The 15621-nt window shown below is 31.7% G+C and overlaps 1 protein-coding gene across 1 annotated transcript; it reads right to left on the bottom strand.

Annotated features, from left to right (window-relative positions):
- Nucleotides 1-9241: 9241 nt before the first annotated feature.
- LOC140449562 (zinc finger protein 862-like) lies at nucleotides 9242-13177 on the bottom strand. Its single transcript, XM_072542762.1, has 3 exons — nucleotides 12968-13177; nucleotides 11324-11489; nucleotides 9242-11261 (listed from the first exon to the last, which is right to left on the bottom strand). The coding sequence occupies exons 1-3, from the start codon at nucleotides 12973-12975 to the stop codon at nucleotides 10236-10238; spliced, it is 1200 nt and encodes a 399-aa protein (XP_072398863.1). The 5' UTR covers nucleotides 12976-13177; the 3' UTR covers nucleotides 9242-10235.
- Between the last annotated feature and the right edge of the window lie 2444 nt (nucleotides 13178-15621).

Here is a 15621-nt window from a genome sequence, read left to right as displayed (position 1 = left end):
GGAATTTTTTCCAATGCTCTAGTAACAGTTTTTTTTCCTTTTTTAAATAGCGCAGAAGTCGTGTCACAGCCACTGAATGCGTGTAAAAATAAAATGTGCTTTTTAGTACGAGGATATTGGTCAAAACTTTTAGTAGAATATATTTGTGTTTTGACATTGCCTTTGCCAACTTTTTTCAAAAAAATTTCCTGATGATGTGACTGAGTACGTCCAATTAAAATAACGAGCAAATCGATATCTTCTCCTATGATGACAGCAGTCTTTTGATGTTCTGATAAGGCAATAGCTGTGTCAATGATGAGAACATCAGCATCATCTCTGGCTTGTTTTGTTGTGATATTAACAGTTTTAAATTTTTCAACAAGCATGTCGATAAATTTTTTTTTATTAGACCGATTTGATAAAAATTTTTCTTGACTGATTGGCACAACCATTGTTTCGTCAAAACAAACTTCATATGATTTTGAAAGTGCAGCAGTTCTTCTTTGTTGTTCCAGTGCTTTAATATTTTTACTATAGTCCGAATATCCGTCAAATACAACAACAATTGCTGAGCCATAATGTGTTTGTAAATATTTAATGTACTTATTTAAAATAATAGAGAAAGTATCGTCTTTGCTCCATACGACGCGATGCAGAAGAAATCCACCATCGATGATGTATGTTACATTATTTTCATCAAGATCGATAACGACAGGCATCATATTGTCATATAATGTTGCTTTCGTGGTTTTTCTCATGCCATTACTATCAAATAAAGATGTCGGATACGGGCTTAGTTCATACTGAAGATATTCTTGTAAATTACTTTCAAATTTTTTGCTTACAGTTATTCTCTGGAAAAGTAACATTGGATCTATAGAAACTTTACAATCATTAATTTTGACAGATTTGTTAATGGCTGAAAGCGGTAAAACCTTATCGACGCGTTTTAACTTTATTTCGTTGAAGTTCAAACCAGTTATCTTTACCATAGATTGCAATCCGATTTCATGGGCTCGGTGACAATTAATTTGGTCATTTCCAACGATTCCTGAAGCTAAGGATACCAACTGATTCGTATTTGGAAAGGGATTATGAAGCGTAAACCAACCAACCAGTTCATTTACATCAGTATCATCCCTTTTTATTCGTGAATCTCTAGCATCAACATGTTGGTCCACAGAATCGAAAGAAATGTTACAAAACCGTTCAATTTCTTCACAAATTGTATTCGTGGCATACATAGCATATACCCACTTACATAGAACACTTTCTTGTGTACTTCGGCCTCGAGATACTCCTCCTTCTGTCTTCATAGATTTCATCAGACTTTGCTCGATTACCATGTCTGTCCATGTACCAGAATTGAATTTTTCTGTTCGTTTTACAGTAAAGAATCCGTTTTTAAAGTTCTCAAAAGCCTGTTGATCCATTGTCTCCTCAAGTTTTAACATATCTTGAAGATACAAATGAGCTGATTTCGCATATAGGAAATGACCACCAGCATGAAAATAGGGCAGCATTTTTCGCACTGCATCCAAATGTTCTTGAAAAAGTCCCAGCCTTTCAGCGCGAATGAAATCTAGGGCTATTGATACCATTTCAAAATATTGCACCCATAACTGTGCCGTGGGACCTCGAGCTTTTAATTCTTTTAGTTTATCCTGAAATTGATCAATTAACGAGTTGGAGCTGCTCGTACATCCTTCAACATCTTCGTAGGAAACATCGCGACTAGTTATCTGTTCAATTAACTCATCTAACACACAATTTTCATCTCTTCAAAAATCTTTATTGATAATGCAAGTCGTAATAATATATGGCCTCTGATACTTCTTGCATAAGCGTGACCATTCAACATTTTGTCGACCGAATTTGTAGCATATATTTTACTTAAAGCTTCCTTGAGACCACTACCGTCCATTACATGTCCTATGCATCCAAGAAAAGACATGAGCATATGAAATCCTCCAAGTTTGACAACTGTTTTAGACAAGTCTGAGTTTGCATCTGACGCAGCAACCATTTCACGTGCTTTTGAGTACAGGGGCTGATCAAATGTAATTATGCACGTTTTTTGTTGATGTGACTTGGCAATATTTATAGCACTATGTAAAGTTGTATAAATTGTGTCTAAATTACTGGCAGGGTGATCAATGAAAGGTAGAAATATAACCTGAGAAGTTGAAAAATTTTGATTATTTTTCGTAAGTTGTTGAAGATAGCCATTCCACCCTGGCAACGGTGAAAGATTCTTCCATTTTCCGTATAACCACAACAAATCAACTGCATTAAATTTTTTTTCAATCAGTACTTGATCATCATGTAGATTTTGGACTTGAATCTTGCTGTACCCAGGTACAACTGGCTTTTCATATGCTAAAAGAGATACATGTGATATTGCTGCTAACTCTTTTGCACTCGGTTTAGTTGTACATTTTTTATGCGATCATCATAAATTACAGCATCTTTCGGAGTAATTATTTTTATCATTCCCATAACGTGAAGAGTATTATTACCGTCAAGAGTACTGACATTAATATCTGCATTGTCTCCAACATATTGTACCAACGCACCAGACTCTGATGGTAAAATACGAGGTTGTGGATGGTAAACTGATGAAACTTCATACTGTATGGTATTACTATATGATGCAGCAAATCCTAAAGATGATAAAACATCCAACAATTTTTTAGACCCATATCTTCTGTGAAGAAATACGGAAAGGCCCAACAGTAGCTGTGATGAAAATGAACGTTCTCGTATCGAAGCCATTATTGCGTGGCTAATAGATGTGCATTTCGTTTTTAAATGATCTACTTGTCCTTTTCTATTTTTTAATATTATTTCTTCCAAAAAATGTGATAATGTTTTTGGTATTTCTTCATTAATACAATCTAGCATTTTATTCGGAGGTGGATACGTTTTTGTTTCAACTACAGATGATCTGATGTCTTCCCTAATAATAGCCGCAGCAGCTTCTACAATCCGTAGACGTTCTTCTACAGGAGTACTTTTTTTATTTTCGTACCAAGCTCTTGATAATACGTTAAGCTGTGTATCACGGAAAGATATAATTGTAAATGATCCAATTTTTTTTGTGATTATTATATCAGTTAAATACTTTTGTTGTAATTTTGTAATAATTGTCTTATCGTCAGGTATGTATTCCGTAGGGACATCTTTAAGTTCTTTCAAAGTAAATTGAGAATCTTCATTATTTTCTATATAACAAAAAATCTCCTTCATTGCTTGAGTGACTTGATCATCTTGGCGAGGCATTTTATCTGCAGATGGTACTCGGGTTAAAAAGTTGGTATAGCAAATAGTATGATACTTTGCTTCAGCAGCGATCAAATCATACTCGTAATATATACGTTCCTTTACTAATTCTCCTAAGGAATCGTTTCGTTCTTCTGCTCTCTTAATTACGTTGTCTTTGAATGCAAGAGTACTTACATTACTTATTGTCCGTCTATACTTTAATTTTTTTTTCTTTTCTGCTATTTCATCAGCTTCTTGGCCACAAAATAAGCATAACTTTCCAAAATCAAAGACTTCATTTCGTTTTTTACGAGGTGCACTTGACGTTGAAGGTTCACTCTCATCTGTGCGTCGTTTTGATGCAATAATAACATTTTTACTCGTGTACACTTTTCGACACTCGGAATGCACATTTACAGAACTTAAAGTATTTAAATAGTCTATATGTCCATCATTTCTTTCAATACTTGCAGTTTTTAAAGTTTGTAAACCACGTACGACATTCACAGAAACACCTTCTGAAAGTTTCTTATCACATATAAAACACAAATCAGCCATAGCTCTTAAAACCGTACGTCCGTAGTTGCAACGGTACAATTTCAAACTAACGAATAATCTTGACTCATACAAAGTGGAGAGAGTGGCCTTGAATACTATAGAACATCTGTCCCGGCAATGAATAGAAAAGGGCATAGGGTAGGGACAAGTATTTCCAGGTATATAAGTATTGAGAAATTTACGCGTTTTAAAGAAAAGATATATAATGTCGTGTTAACTTAAAATAAAACTAAAATATATAATCCAGAATTAATAATATTTTATACTTAAATAGTTAAATATGAATAATTATATATAAATAATCAAGTTACTTACTTTAATTAAATATAAATAATTAATAGTTAGTACATAAATAATAGGCATTGTTTAATATTTATAATTTCCAAGTAAATAATTGACTTTATAACGTACTGATAAGCATAACTCACGCTTGACCTTGCATTAGGCCGTATATGACTGTACGATGTGCACTCTTCGCGCTCTACCTTCAAAACGGTTGGTCGTATGAAAAAAAAGTTTAAACAAAAGTTGTAGGGAATTTTATAGCCTACAACTTTTATAATAAATGCAAATCTCATTTAACCGATAGGAAGCCAGATATTCGCGAAAAACCGATTTTTGTGACCTTTGACCTTGAATATCTTGAGACGCGGACACGATAACGATTGTGACTTTTGAGACAACATTTAGAATGACAAAACAAAGGTTCATACCAATTTGCAGCTTATTATCTTTCATTCCGAGGTTGACCCCTTTTTTTACCTAATATGACTGGGGTATAAGGATTCTCAAAATTTTGTTCTCCGTACGTGAACAATCAAAATTTATGGTACAAACAATATTAATTGAAAACTCAAAATCCCAAACTATTCTAACTCTCCTAATCAAAATATTTATATCCTTTCTAAATTACGAGTAAAAATTGTGTTATCAATAAAAAAAAAAAAAAAAAAAAAAAAAAAAAACTGCAGAAAACAAAAATATCTCTCTCTGATGATGAGTGGTCCAAATCCTTGTTCCTTGTAGACTGTATTATCTCGTCTCAACCGCTCCCTATGTAATCAGCAATCTTACAACAGATTGTTGCAAGTATATCGTCCTTAATGATCTCCTTCAAAAGCAAAAATCATTCAAATTATGATAGCCTTTCTCCTCTCGATAAACTGAATCTCTCGTTGGCCCGAGTGAAAAATGACTCTTGGAATATCTTCTCTTTACGATAAACTGAATCTCTCGTTGGCCTGAACAGTGACTCTTGGAATATAAGTAGGAAAATATGACTTACAATATTTTGCTGCTTCAGCTTCTGTCAGATACACTAACTCCACAAAAACTCACTAACATTCAACACTACTGCTTGCTACTTCTTTGGAACCACCAGAGAACAATCACTGTTCCTCTTACAGACTTGGAAAATCAACTCCATATCTTTTCTCTCTCCTCAATCTCGCTAAACTTTTTCCTACAGACTTATCCCGCCTTTTTCAATCTCCGCCAATCACAACTCATCACAATTCCCCCATTTTTTCATTTCGATAACAAACAAATTTTTACCTATACTTATAAATTTCCTAAAACTTATTTACAAATAATATTTTTCTATAATTCTTAAAAACTAACAAAAACCACTTTCTATAATCCCTTCTATTGTCTTTAATCACTGCATTAATGTATTTTGAAAAACCCCGTTCAATTGTCTGTGGCTTTCACTTAAACTTATGCGGGTCACTCAAGTATAACAAAGAAATAAATGCAAAGCTTACACTTTGTTTAGTACAGGAAATCCAAGGATTTAATAACTTTCCTTCTCCGAAATGTTTGTTGGATATTATCCTACTTATCTGAATTATTTTAATGTTTTTGAACTTTGAAATATTTTTAAACAAACCAATATTTTTCTCGATTTTACATATCATAACAATATATATATATATATATATATATATATATATATATATATATATATATATATATATATATATATATATATATATATATGTATATATATGTATACTAGGGTGGAACGAAAATAAAAAAAAGTTGAATAGCGTTGTGTCATAGTTGAAAAAATATGCTTCTTACAATCAAAACCAAGTATACAAAAAATAAAACAGGTGACTTTATATCCTGAGGTTCCCCAAGAGGATGACATATTTGAGAATATATGAACTTTCAGCCTCTAAGATAATTTTTATTATTTTTTAAATTTTTGTAAGACATTCATGACACATATTTTATTATGCTGCTTAAGATTGTAGGAAATAACCTAACAATTCTCAAATTGAAATTTTAACATTTAATGCATCCTCAAGTGACCTGAAAAATAGCAAACTGGAACAAAAAGACGGTATTTAGTTAAATAACATTTTTATTAACTTTAAGTTCAGAATAATGAAAAACAAAATAACTCAAAAATGATCTAGTAGGTAACTAAACTGATTAACATTATTCATTTCTATTTTTAAAATAGTCAGATTTTTTTCAAAATATGGCAGCATTTGTCTTGACTGAATCCGGTTTTTAATAAACCCATCGCGATTACTCTGACCACACACTGCAGCTGACGCTTCAGTTACTAAGCGAACGCATCGTTCTACTGCTTGAGTATTACTAGGTAATAATGAAAAATCAGAAGTATTTATACTAGATATTAAATCAAGATTAATATCCATCTTCATTGTCAGTGGTGGTTCAGTAGCGCTTAATTTGTACCAAGATATCATCTCCGAATAATGGTCGGCATCAAAACGTAGCACAGGGATATTAAACTCCCGTATAGTTTGTCTACGTTCCCTCCTCGCCTTTAGAATACGTCGTATGCCAAGTTCTTTGTATTTCAGATCTTCATCCGTAAGCATTGACAACAATATATTCTCCGGATGAGTGAAAAATGCATTACGTTACATAACGGGATATATAATTTTTTTAACCATTTCAGGTAGTGTGCTACATGATTTGATTAATTGGAATAAGTGTCTTGATCCGTCAGTACATAATGGCCGACGTTTCACTCTGAACCAAAAGGGGGCATAAACTTTGGAAATGTAAGTTGCCAACAGAAAAAGACTTTCATCTGGAACTTCGGTTGCTACGTAAAGCCTCATAATTCGGTTAGCTGTTGTAAGCCATCTAGCATGTGACAGTTTCCCTGGATTTCTTGAGGCCAAAGAAGCAGATACGTTACCAGTTTCAATAAATCAGACCAGTTGCGATTTAGCTGTGGTAGATCTGATTCTATTCTTTTATACTGTTTTACTGGAAGATTTTCGCAGGATTCCAGTTTTTTCCCAATTGAACCTTTGTGTCCTGAACCTGAAGTTTCGCCATCAATTTCTTTAAACAGATGCCGCAGGGGAAGCTCATTAAAATGAAATAAGCAAATAAGCCACTGCAGGGGACGCTTTAGTTCTTTCTCTAACAAACAAATTACCCCGTTCTTTGCTCCGGTATTTACTACCGTTCCATCTGATCCAACAGCAACTAAGTCATTTAAATTAAAATTCTGGCGTAAATAAACTATAATTGATGCTTTGATATTTAATGCTGAACTACCTTCTGGAACGACGTGTCCTATATATTGAGAACCTGGTTCACTAACAAGAGATATATGTTCTTCTATAATACACCGGCGTTTATATGCAGTTGTTTCATAAATTTGTGTTCGATCCTTTCTGCCGTCAAAGAATAATCCTATAATAGCAGGTGTTTCCGTGGGTTTGGCCATACAAAGTTCTCGTTGTGATGTTCGGGCTCTTCTGATTTTCATTCTATCTATTGTCATTGTTGCATTTCCTTTTGATATAACACCCGTGTCTTCCAAAACAGCATTAACTATTATAGCTGCTGCACGTTCGGACACCCCAGTTCTGTCACATACAAGTGCCACTGATGGTAACTTTAGTCTCATTTGTGATAAACTTTTATTTTTCAGACTTGATTTGTCTAAAAAGAAATGTTTTCATGTTTATACTTAGGTAAATGATTCAAACAAATTATAACCTAAACTTACCCGAGACCTCATCTGGACCTGGATCTGATCTTTTACCAGGAATATCGTCTTCCTCTTCTTGGCTAAGGGTAGAGGCTACCGATTCAAATTTCAGATTTCTTCTTGTTAAGGTCGTAGTTTTTGAATTTATTTCACCTAAACAATAAAATCAATATCAATGTTTTTACACATGGTTTGGTAAAATCGAGGGTAAACTTACCTAGAGATTTATCAAAACTGCTATCAAATTCAACGTCGGCCTCTTCATTGTCTTCATCACTAGAACTGAATTCTAAAAAGTTTTCCTGTATATCTAAATAACTACATCCAGGTTTTGAATCTTCTTCTTTAAGGAAACAAGTTTTTCTGATCTGATTTTTTGCAATCTTTATACTAACTTTTATGTCTACTGTTCCAATAGCCATTAGTCTCTTAGTTCTTTGGTCAGCAAGAAAGTTTTGTTCTCTTTGGGGTATTTTTTTTTTATTTTTCACACTTACATGTTTGGAACTCACACTTGCAAGCGGCTATATCAAATAACTTAGAGGCCTCTTCTTTAAATGACTCTAATTTAAGATTAATCGTCTGAGTATTCTTTCTACTCTTTAGATTTCTCTGAATAAGTTTGTAACGTTGGTGAAACTTTTTGATTTTGTCCCTTATTCGATTTTTACTCACTATAGGAATTGAAGCTTTATGCCAAGTTTCTTCAATTTTTTTCACCGTTTGTTTTAAAATCTCACTAACAGGAGGATCCTTTCCGGCAAATTTTTCCTTTAAGTCATGTTGTACAAACAAATAATGGCACATAACATCGTTAAACGTTGGCAACATTCTATCATTCAATAATTTTGGATGACCAAAAACAACACACTTGTCTTTACTTTTAGTTGCCATTATTATTTTCTCACCTGCGAGGACGTTAATATTTCACACACAACTAAACCTGACAGTCGTAATAGGCGTAAAACGCTTAAACAAGTTAATACATACAAGTAAGTTGTGATATGCGCAGCGAAGACGGCGCGATGGCCTGCTACCAGTGGCGGCGTCACTTTAGGAATTAACAAGTAAGTTTTGCAAAATTAAATATGTTTGAGGAACCAGAAGCCCTGGTAGTAGAAAACATATGTTTTAATATATTATTTTGAGTGAAAAAATGTATCTTTTTTCCGTTATGACAGCTTAAAAATGCTATTTTTTTTATTAATATCTTTACTATGACAATTTAATCGGAAATCGGTGAAATTCCGAAATTTAAGGGTGTTGAGGAACCCCAAAATATTAAAATTGGTCAAAAAAATTTTGCCTTCTTTTTTTGTTAACACTTACGCATATTTTAACAACTATGTCACACGACTTGGAGAAAAAAAGTTTTTTCGTTCCACCCTAATGTATACGTGGCGTATATCAATATATGCCATTAGAGTCAAAACAAAAACAACATAATACCATAAATAAAAATTTTAAAAAAATACTAATTATATTTAATATTTTTAGTCAGAAGTGTATTTGTTGGTTCCCATTCATAACAGTTATTTTTTGCCAATAAAGTTTTTGCCATTAAAAGTGAGTTACATGTCTCCGGAGTTAATCTATTGCGTGTTTTACTTTTTATTAGGTTAAGCTGTGAAAATATCCGTTCAGCAGCTGCACTGCTGTGCGGTAAAGATAAAATATTGAATACAAATGAACAAATATTTTGGAAAATTGGCTCATCAGCTGAATTTTTTAAATTATTAAGTTCAAACCAAAATTCTGAAAACTCAAGGTTTCTTAATTTGTTTTTTAAATAATTGGGCAAGCTAGATATCTCCCTGGCTTCAATAGAAATGTCCTCTATATTACCATTTACCAATTGGGGAAATTCATTAATTATGCTTATTAGAGATATTGGCTTTTCTAATAGTTCAGTGGGATTTAATAATCTAAGGTTCTCAAATTTGGAGAGGTTTTTAAATCTTTTACGAATTTGCAAACAAAGCTGAGTATAAAAGCTTAAGCAATTATTGTAAAAAGGTAACAAATTTGTGTTATTTAATTGGCTGTTCTTAATAATGATTTCAACTTTTGTCCCTAAGTAAATTTCCTTATTTGGTAAATATGCATCTACGTTAATAGGATTAATCATCAGTACATTACTATTGGAGTCAACATATCTACTTTTTAAATAAAATTTTAGTATAGTTTTATACACTTTTGTAATCCTTTCAAACAACAGCTGAAGCTTAGGCTTTTCTGACTGAAATTCGATGTTTAGTTTGTTTATCAAAGGCAAAATGTGTGCTAAAAATGCAAGATAAAGTTCATACAAAGGGACATTAAGCTTCTCCAATATATTACTCGGTCTTGCAAAATCTTTCTCCTCAAATGCTTCTCCGGTAAAAAATAGTTTCAGTGCTTGCCATTGCCCTAAAACTCGGGTTACTACAGCCTAAAATATTTACAAGTGTTTTAATTTATGGTATTTACATATTTGAAAAACAACACTTACCTCTAGTAAAAGCCATCTTGTTTGACTCAACTTTAATATCTTGTGAGGCTTGATTTCTAAAAATTTCTGAAACTGGGAATATACTTTTAATCTTTTTGGACTCCATGAAATATAGTTATAAACATCCTGGACGAACTCTTCAATACAGGATGGAATTTTTTTGCTAGCCTCAGATGCACACAAATGCAATGAATGACATATGCATCCAATAACGAAAATGTTTGTATTTATTTTTTCCTTCAGTTTGGCTTGTACACCTCCGAACTCCCCCATCATTACAGAGGCATTGTCTGCAGCAAAACCTATTACGTTTTGAAGGTTAATGTTCAAAGTATTTAAAACATTTAATATGGCAGAAGTGAGGCCATCAGCAGTACATTCTTCCACTTCTACTAAAGTAAATAATGAATCCATTACACTATACGATGTTTTGTCTAAATACCGTACCAAAATTGCCAGACATTTTCTAGTAGATATGTCTGTCGTTTCATCAATGATTATCGAAAATTTAGTGACTTGAAGCTTTGCTATTAATACTGATTCTGCTTCCCTTTTTAACATATGAATCATGTTCGTCGTTTTTGTCCTACCACAGGCCAATGATTTAATGATTTTAGAATCTGGCACCGTTGACGCTAACAATTTTGGCACGTGATCCATAAGTAACATTGGACTGTTATGCTCTACGACAAGACCCATAACTAATTTATATTCTGCTTTTTTAACGGAAGTTGAAAAAGCATGTTGTTCATTGTTTTGTAGTAGGTTTTCTATATTACCAGTACTTGTGACTTGCTTTAATAATTGCTTGTGTCTGGAATTTTGTTGATGTCTCTCCAAATGTGTTTTACTTCCTTCAATTGACTTATTGCAGACCTTGCACATTTTCTGGCCATTGGGTTCTAATTTAAGCCAAGAAAATGGTGCCAACCATGAATCCCTAAACTTCCTTACATAGGTTTTTTTTTTATTTTTCTAAAATGAATAAAGATTTTTTAAACATAAACATTAAAATTTAAATATTCACCTAAAATTACCTTTATCTCATGAGTAGGAGGAGATTCATTTTCTGTCAAATCATCTAATATATTTTGTGTGGATGTATTTGTACTTGTAGATGCTTCTGCTTGGATAGAAGTAGATGTAGAGGCATGAACTTCAGTTTGATCTGACTCAGATATCTTTCTCTTTCTTATAACAAATCTAAAAAACAAATTAAATTATAATATAGTTGCATATTATGCATAAATTAAAATATGTTCACCCTTAAACACATTTAAAAAATATAAAAACCAAACATTTTTTTTACCATTGTGCAAAAAATAAAGCACTAATTTTCTAAAAAATTTTAACTTTTTGCACGTTCTATACAGGGTGTAACAAAAAGACAGGTCATACATTTAATCACATCCTGGGACCAAAAATAGTTCGATTGAACCTAACTTACCTTGGTACAAATATGCACATAAAAAAAGTTACAGCCCTTTGAAGTTACAAAATGAAAATCGATTTTTTCCAATAAGTATATCGAAAACTATTAGAGATTTTTTATTGAAAATGGCCATGCGGCTTTATTCTGGCAGGAACATTAAAAAAAAAAATAACAGTAAACTTTGTGCACCCGATAAAAATTTAATGGGGGCTTTGTTCCTTTAAACCCCCCAAATGTTTGTGTATGTTCCAATTAAATTATTATTGTGGTACCAATAGTTAAACACAATATTTTTAAAAACTTTTTTGCCTCTTAATACTTTTTCGATAAGCCAGTTTTTATCCAGATATTTTGAACATTTGTAAAATCCACCAAATATTTTTAAATGGTTAAGTAAGATTATAGAATATTATTTTCATAATATTGTTACCAGGTCTATGTAATCTGACTTAAGTATTTAAAAATATGGGGTGGATTTTACAAATGTTCAAAATATCTCGATAAAAACTGGCTTATCGGAAAAGTACTAAGTGGCAAAAAGTTTTAAAAATCTTGTGTTTAACTAATGGTACCACAATAATAATTTAATTGGAACGTACACAAACATTTGGGGGATTTAAGGGAACAAAACCTCCATAAAATTGTTATAGGGTGCACAAATTTCACTATTATTTTTTTTAAGATGTTCCTGCCATAAGAATGCCACATGTCCATCTTTAATAAAAAAATCTCTACTAATTTTCCATATATTGGAAAAAACCGTTTTCATATTTGTACTAAGGTAAGTTAGGTTCAATCGAACTATTTTTGGTCCGAGAATACATGTAGATTAATTTATGAGCTGCCTTTTTGTTACACCCTGTATAATGTTTTAAGGTTTTTGTATTTTGCCCAATGATTTAAATGATTCATATTTTTTTAACAAGCAAAAATGTTTTCTTATTTAGACTTAAATTATTATATATATATAAATATATATATATATATATATATATATATATGTATATATATATATATATATATATATATATATATATATATATATATATATATATATTATATTACTATATATTATTAAAGATTTAATGACTTAAAACAACGAAAAATTTTTCCCCTTATTACATTACATATAGTACTTACCCTATACAGACATTTATTATAGTTCCAATACAAAAACAATAACTATATTATTATAATATAAATATATAAAAAGTATACTACTCAATAGTAACACTTAAATCAAACTTACCTGTCCATTTTTTCTAGTCCTTAAAAACAATTAAAGTCAATAAATCAGCAATGTATACCAAGAAACACCAAAACTGCTCAAAAATAATGCGAACGAGGAAACGAAACAACGATTAATTAAAAACAAAAACACCTAGAAAGAAGTACTTAAAACGACCTGTAAATCCCATACACACAACCTCCAGCTAAGCTAAAATTGAAAAATTAGTATATTATGTAAATTCCATAAATTATATTTATATAAAAATAACGAAGTCAGTGTTCCATCTATGGGTGTAATTTGTAAATAAAGTAGCTACAATTTAATGTTGAAAAAATTATATAAAAATATTTATAACTATTTAAGTACGAAATATTTAAAATTGATTATAATATATAAAAATGTTATGTAAAATAAACTTAACTAAATTAATTATTAAAATTATAATATATAAAAATGTTAAATATATGTAAATAATACTTTATTCAGCATCTCTACTTGTGTTATTCATAGTCAATTGACATTTTTATTAAGTTTAATACCTCACTAACAGATAGACACTGTGGCAGACATTGTTTTATATTGAATTTACTGAATTATCTACATAGTTTGTGGAGCATACTCAAGAGGACACTTTTACCCAGCATCTCATATCATGTAATGTGAGTTGCATACTATACAAACTATTAATAAATGGGTCATTCTCTATTTAATGAAAAACGAACATTTCACATAATTTTGGATTACATAGGTACAGATGTATAGTCAAGGTGGTTTAGGTAGCAACATTTTGAAAATGTACCAGAAATGACTAAATTGTACTTTTGTACAAATATTGACTAATTGTATCAAATTGGTACAATTGTACCAACTCTGAAAACGCAGAATGACAATAGGATTTAGGATCGCCGATCACAATCGATTTGTGTACACCAGGCCAGCTACAACGCTTGGCTATTGTGGGAAGTGCGGTCGGTGGTATTGGGCCAATGAAAATTAATTTTTAGCTGAGCAGTGCTCTGGAGATTGTTGCTCATGTCTCGAACCCGTGAAGTTTCCGCATGTCTAAATAGAATAAAAATAACTAAATGTTACCTATTACTTATAAGCTGCTCGGATCTGTAATTTCTGATTTCAGTTACGGTTAATTAGTTGATTAAAAATATTATTTATAGAATAATAAATTTTAAATATTTATATAAATGTTTGTATGAAAATAATTGTGGGAGTGTACGTGCACATGTGCACTTATGAAGGAACCGCCACTGTGTAGAGGTGATTTGTAATAGATAAAAGAGGAAGAAAACTAAGGAGCTTGAATGCTTGACTTGAATTCTTGAATAATTTAATTTTTTTTTCCATTTGTTCCTTATATTACGTAATTCTATACGAAATACCTACCCACTCAAAACTGTGTGAAACCTCTACTTTAATGTGTATTGGAAGTTAAGGGGATTTTTCCTGGGGATTTTTTGGCGAGAAGAGAAATATTTGCTTGGGGAATAACAGGGCACTTTATAGTTGGATTATAAATACTCTGCTGTACTAATATTGTAGTATTTCAAAATTTTTACGGTAATCTATTTTACAAGAAGTTTTTTAACAATTGAGAGAAAGATATTTTGGCTAATAGTTGGATTACTATAACAGAATAAATGCGAATATCTTACTAATTTTTTCACGTTTATTTGAAAAAATTATAAAAATACATAAAAAATTAACAATTTTTACAGTTTAGCTTAGGATTTTAAAAAAAATATCAGATAGGACTTTTTATAACGAACCTCTATTACACTTATAACGAAACATTTCTTTTTTCATATATAAAAACTTAATATAGTCCTCTAATGTTGTAAAAAAACTTAAAATTCTCCATTTTCGTCCTCTTCAGCTGCATCGCCTACCGGTAGTTCTTCCCAAAAGTTTCTCCTGTTGGCTGGTTATTGCCAGCAGTCTTGCTGGTTATTCAGCAAATTTTGCTTTGTCGCTTGACTAATTCTTCGGTTAGATGTTCGTGGAGATGGAAGTGTCATACCAGTTTTAAATGCACCTGCAGTTAAAAAGTTCAGTTTTGTCAAATCTTCTGTGTCATATGAGTTTTTATATTTTAATGTTTTCTCTCCCCTCGTTAAAATTGCGAGCGAAATATTATTAAGATAGTAGCGTGGTGTTTTACTTTTGTAATTTGTATTTTGAACTAAAATCTAACCACTCATAGAAATTTCTAATCTCTAATACTACAACATCGGCGTGTTTTGTTGAATTTAGAACACATTGAACATAGTCATTAAAATCCCAAACAATTTTGGCCCTCTTTAATGATTTTTCTAACTGGTGGTGAAAATGGTCCGCAGACATAAACGTGTGTCCAAAGCTCAAAGTATTTTATGGTTAATTGTTTTAAGTTAACTTCTGTAGCATTTACTATATAGACAAAAAAGCTGAACACACACCAATTCTTGTTCTGCCCCGAGCAATTATCCAGCCAAATTGTTATGGATTCTTTCTTTCTGATATTCCTTCGTGCCACAGAATTCCTAAAGGACGGACGTTTCTACCTTTCCCGACACCAACAAAACTTTCATTAAAAGCAATTATGCGCCTAGTAAAAATGGCTTCTTTAAACTTATCTGCTCTTGGAAGCATTATAACTTTCTGAAGATCTGCTGAAACTA

The sequence above is a fragment of the Diabrotica undecimpunctata genome, chromosome 9 (assembly GCF_040954645.1).
Source record: "Diabrotica undecimpunctata isolate CICGRU chromosome 9, icDiaUnde3, whole genome shotgun sequence".
Classification (NCBI taxonomy): Eukaryota; Metazoa; Arthropoda; class Insecta; order Coleoptera; family Chrysomelidae; genus Diabrotica; species Diabrotica undecimpunctata.
The sequence above is the reverse complement of the archived record's forward strand: the minus strand, read 5'-3'. Positions and strand labels throughout refer to the sequence as shown.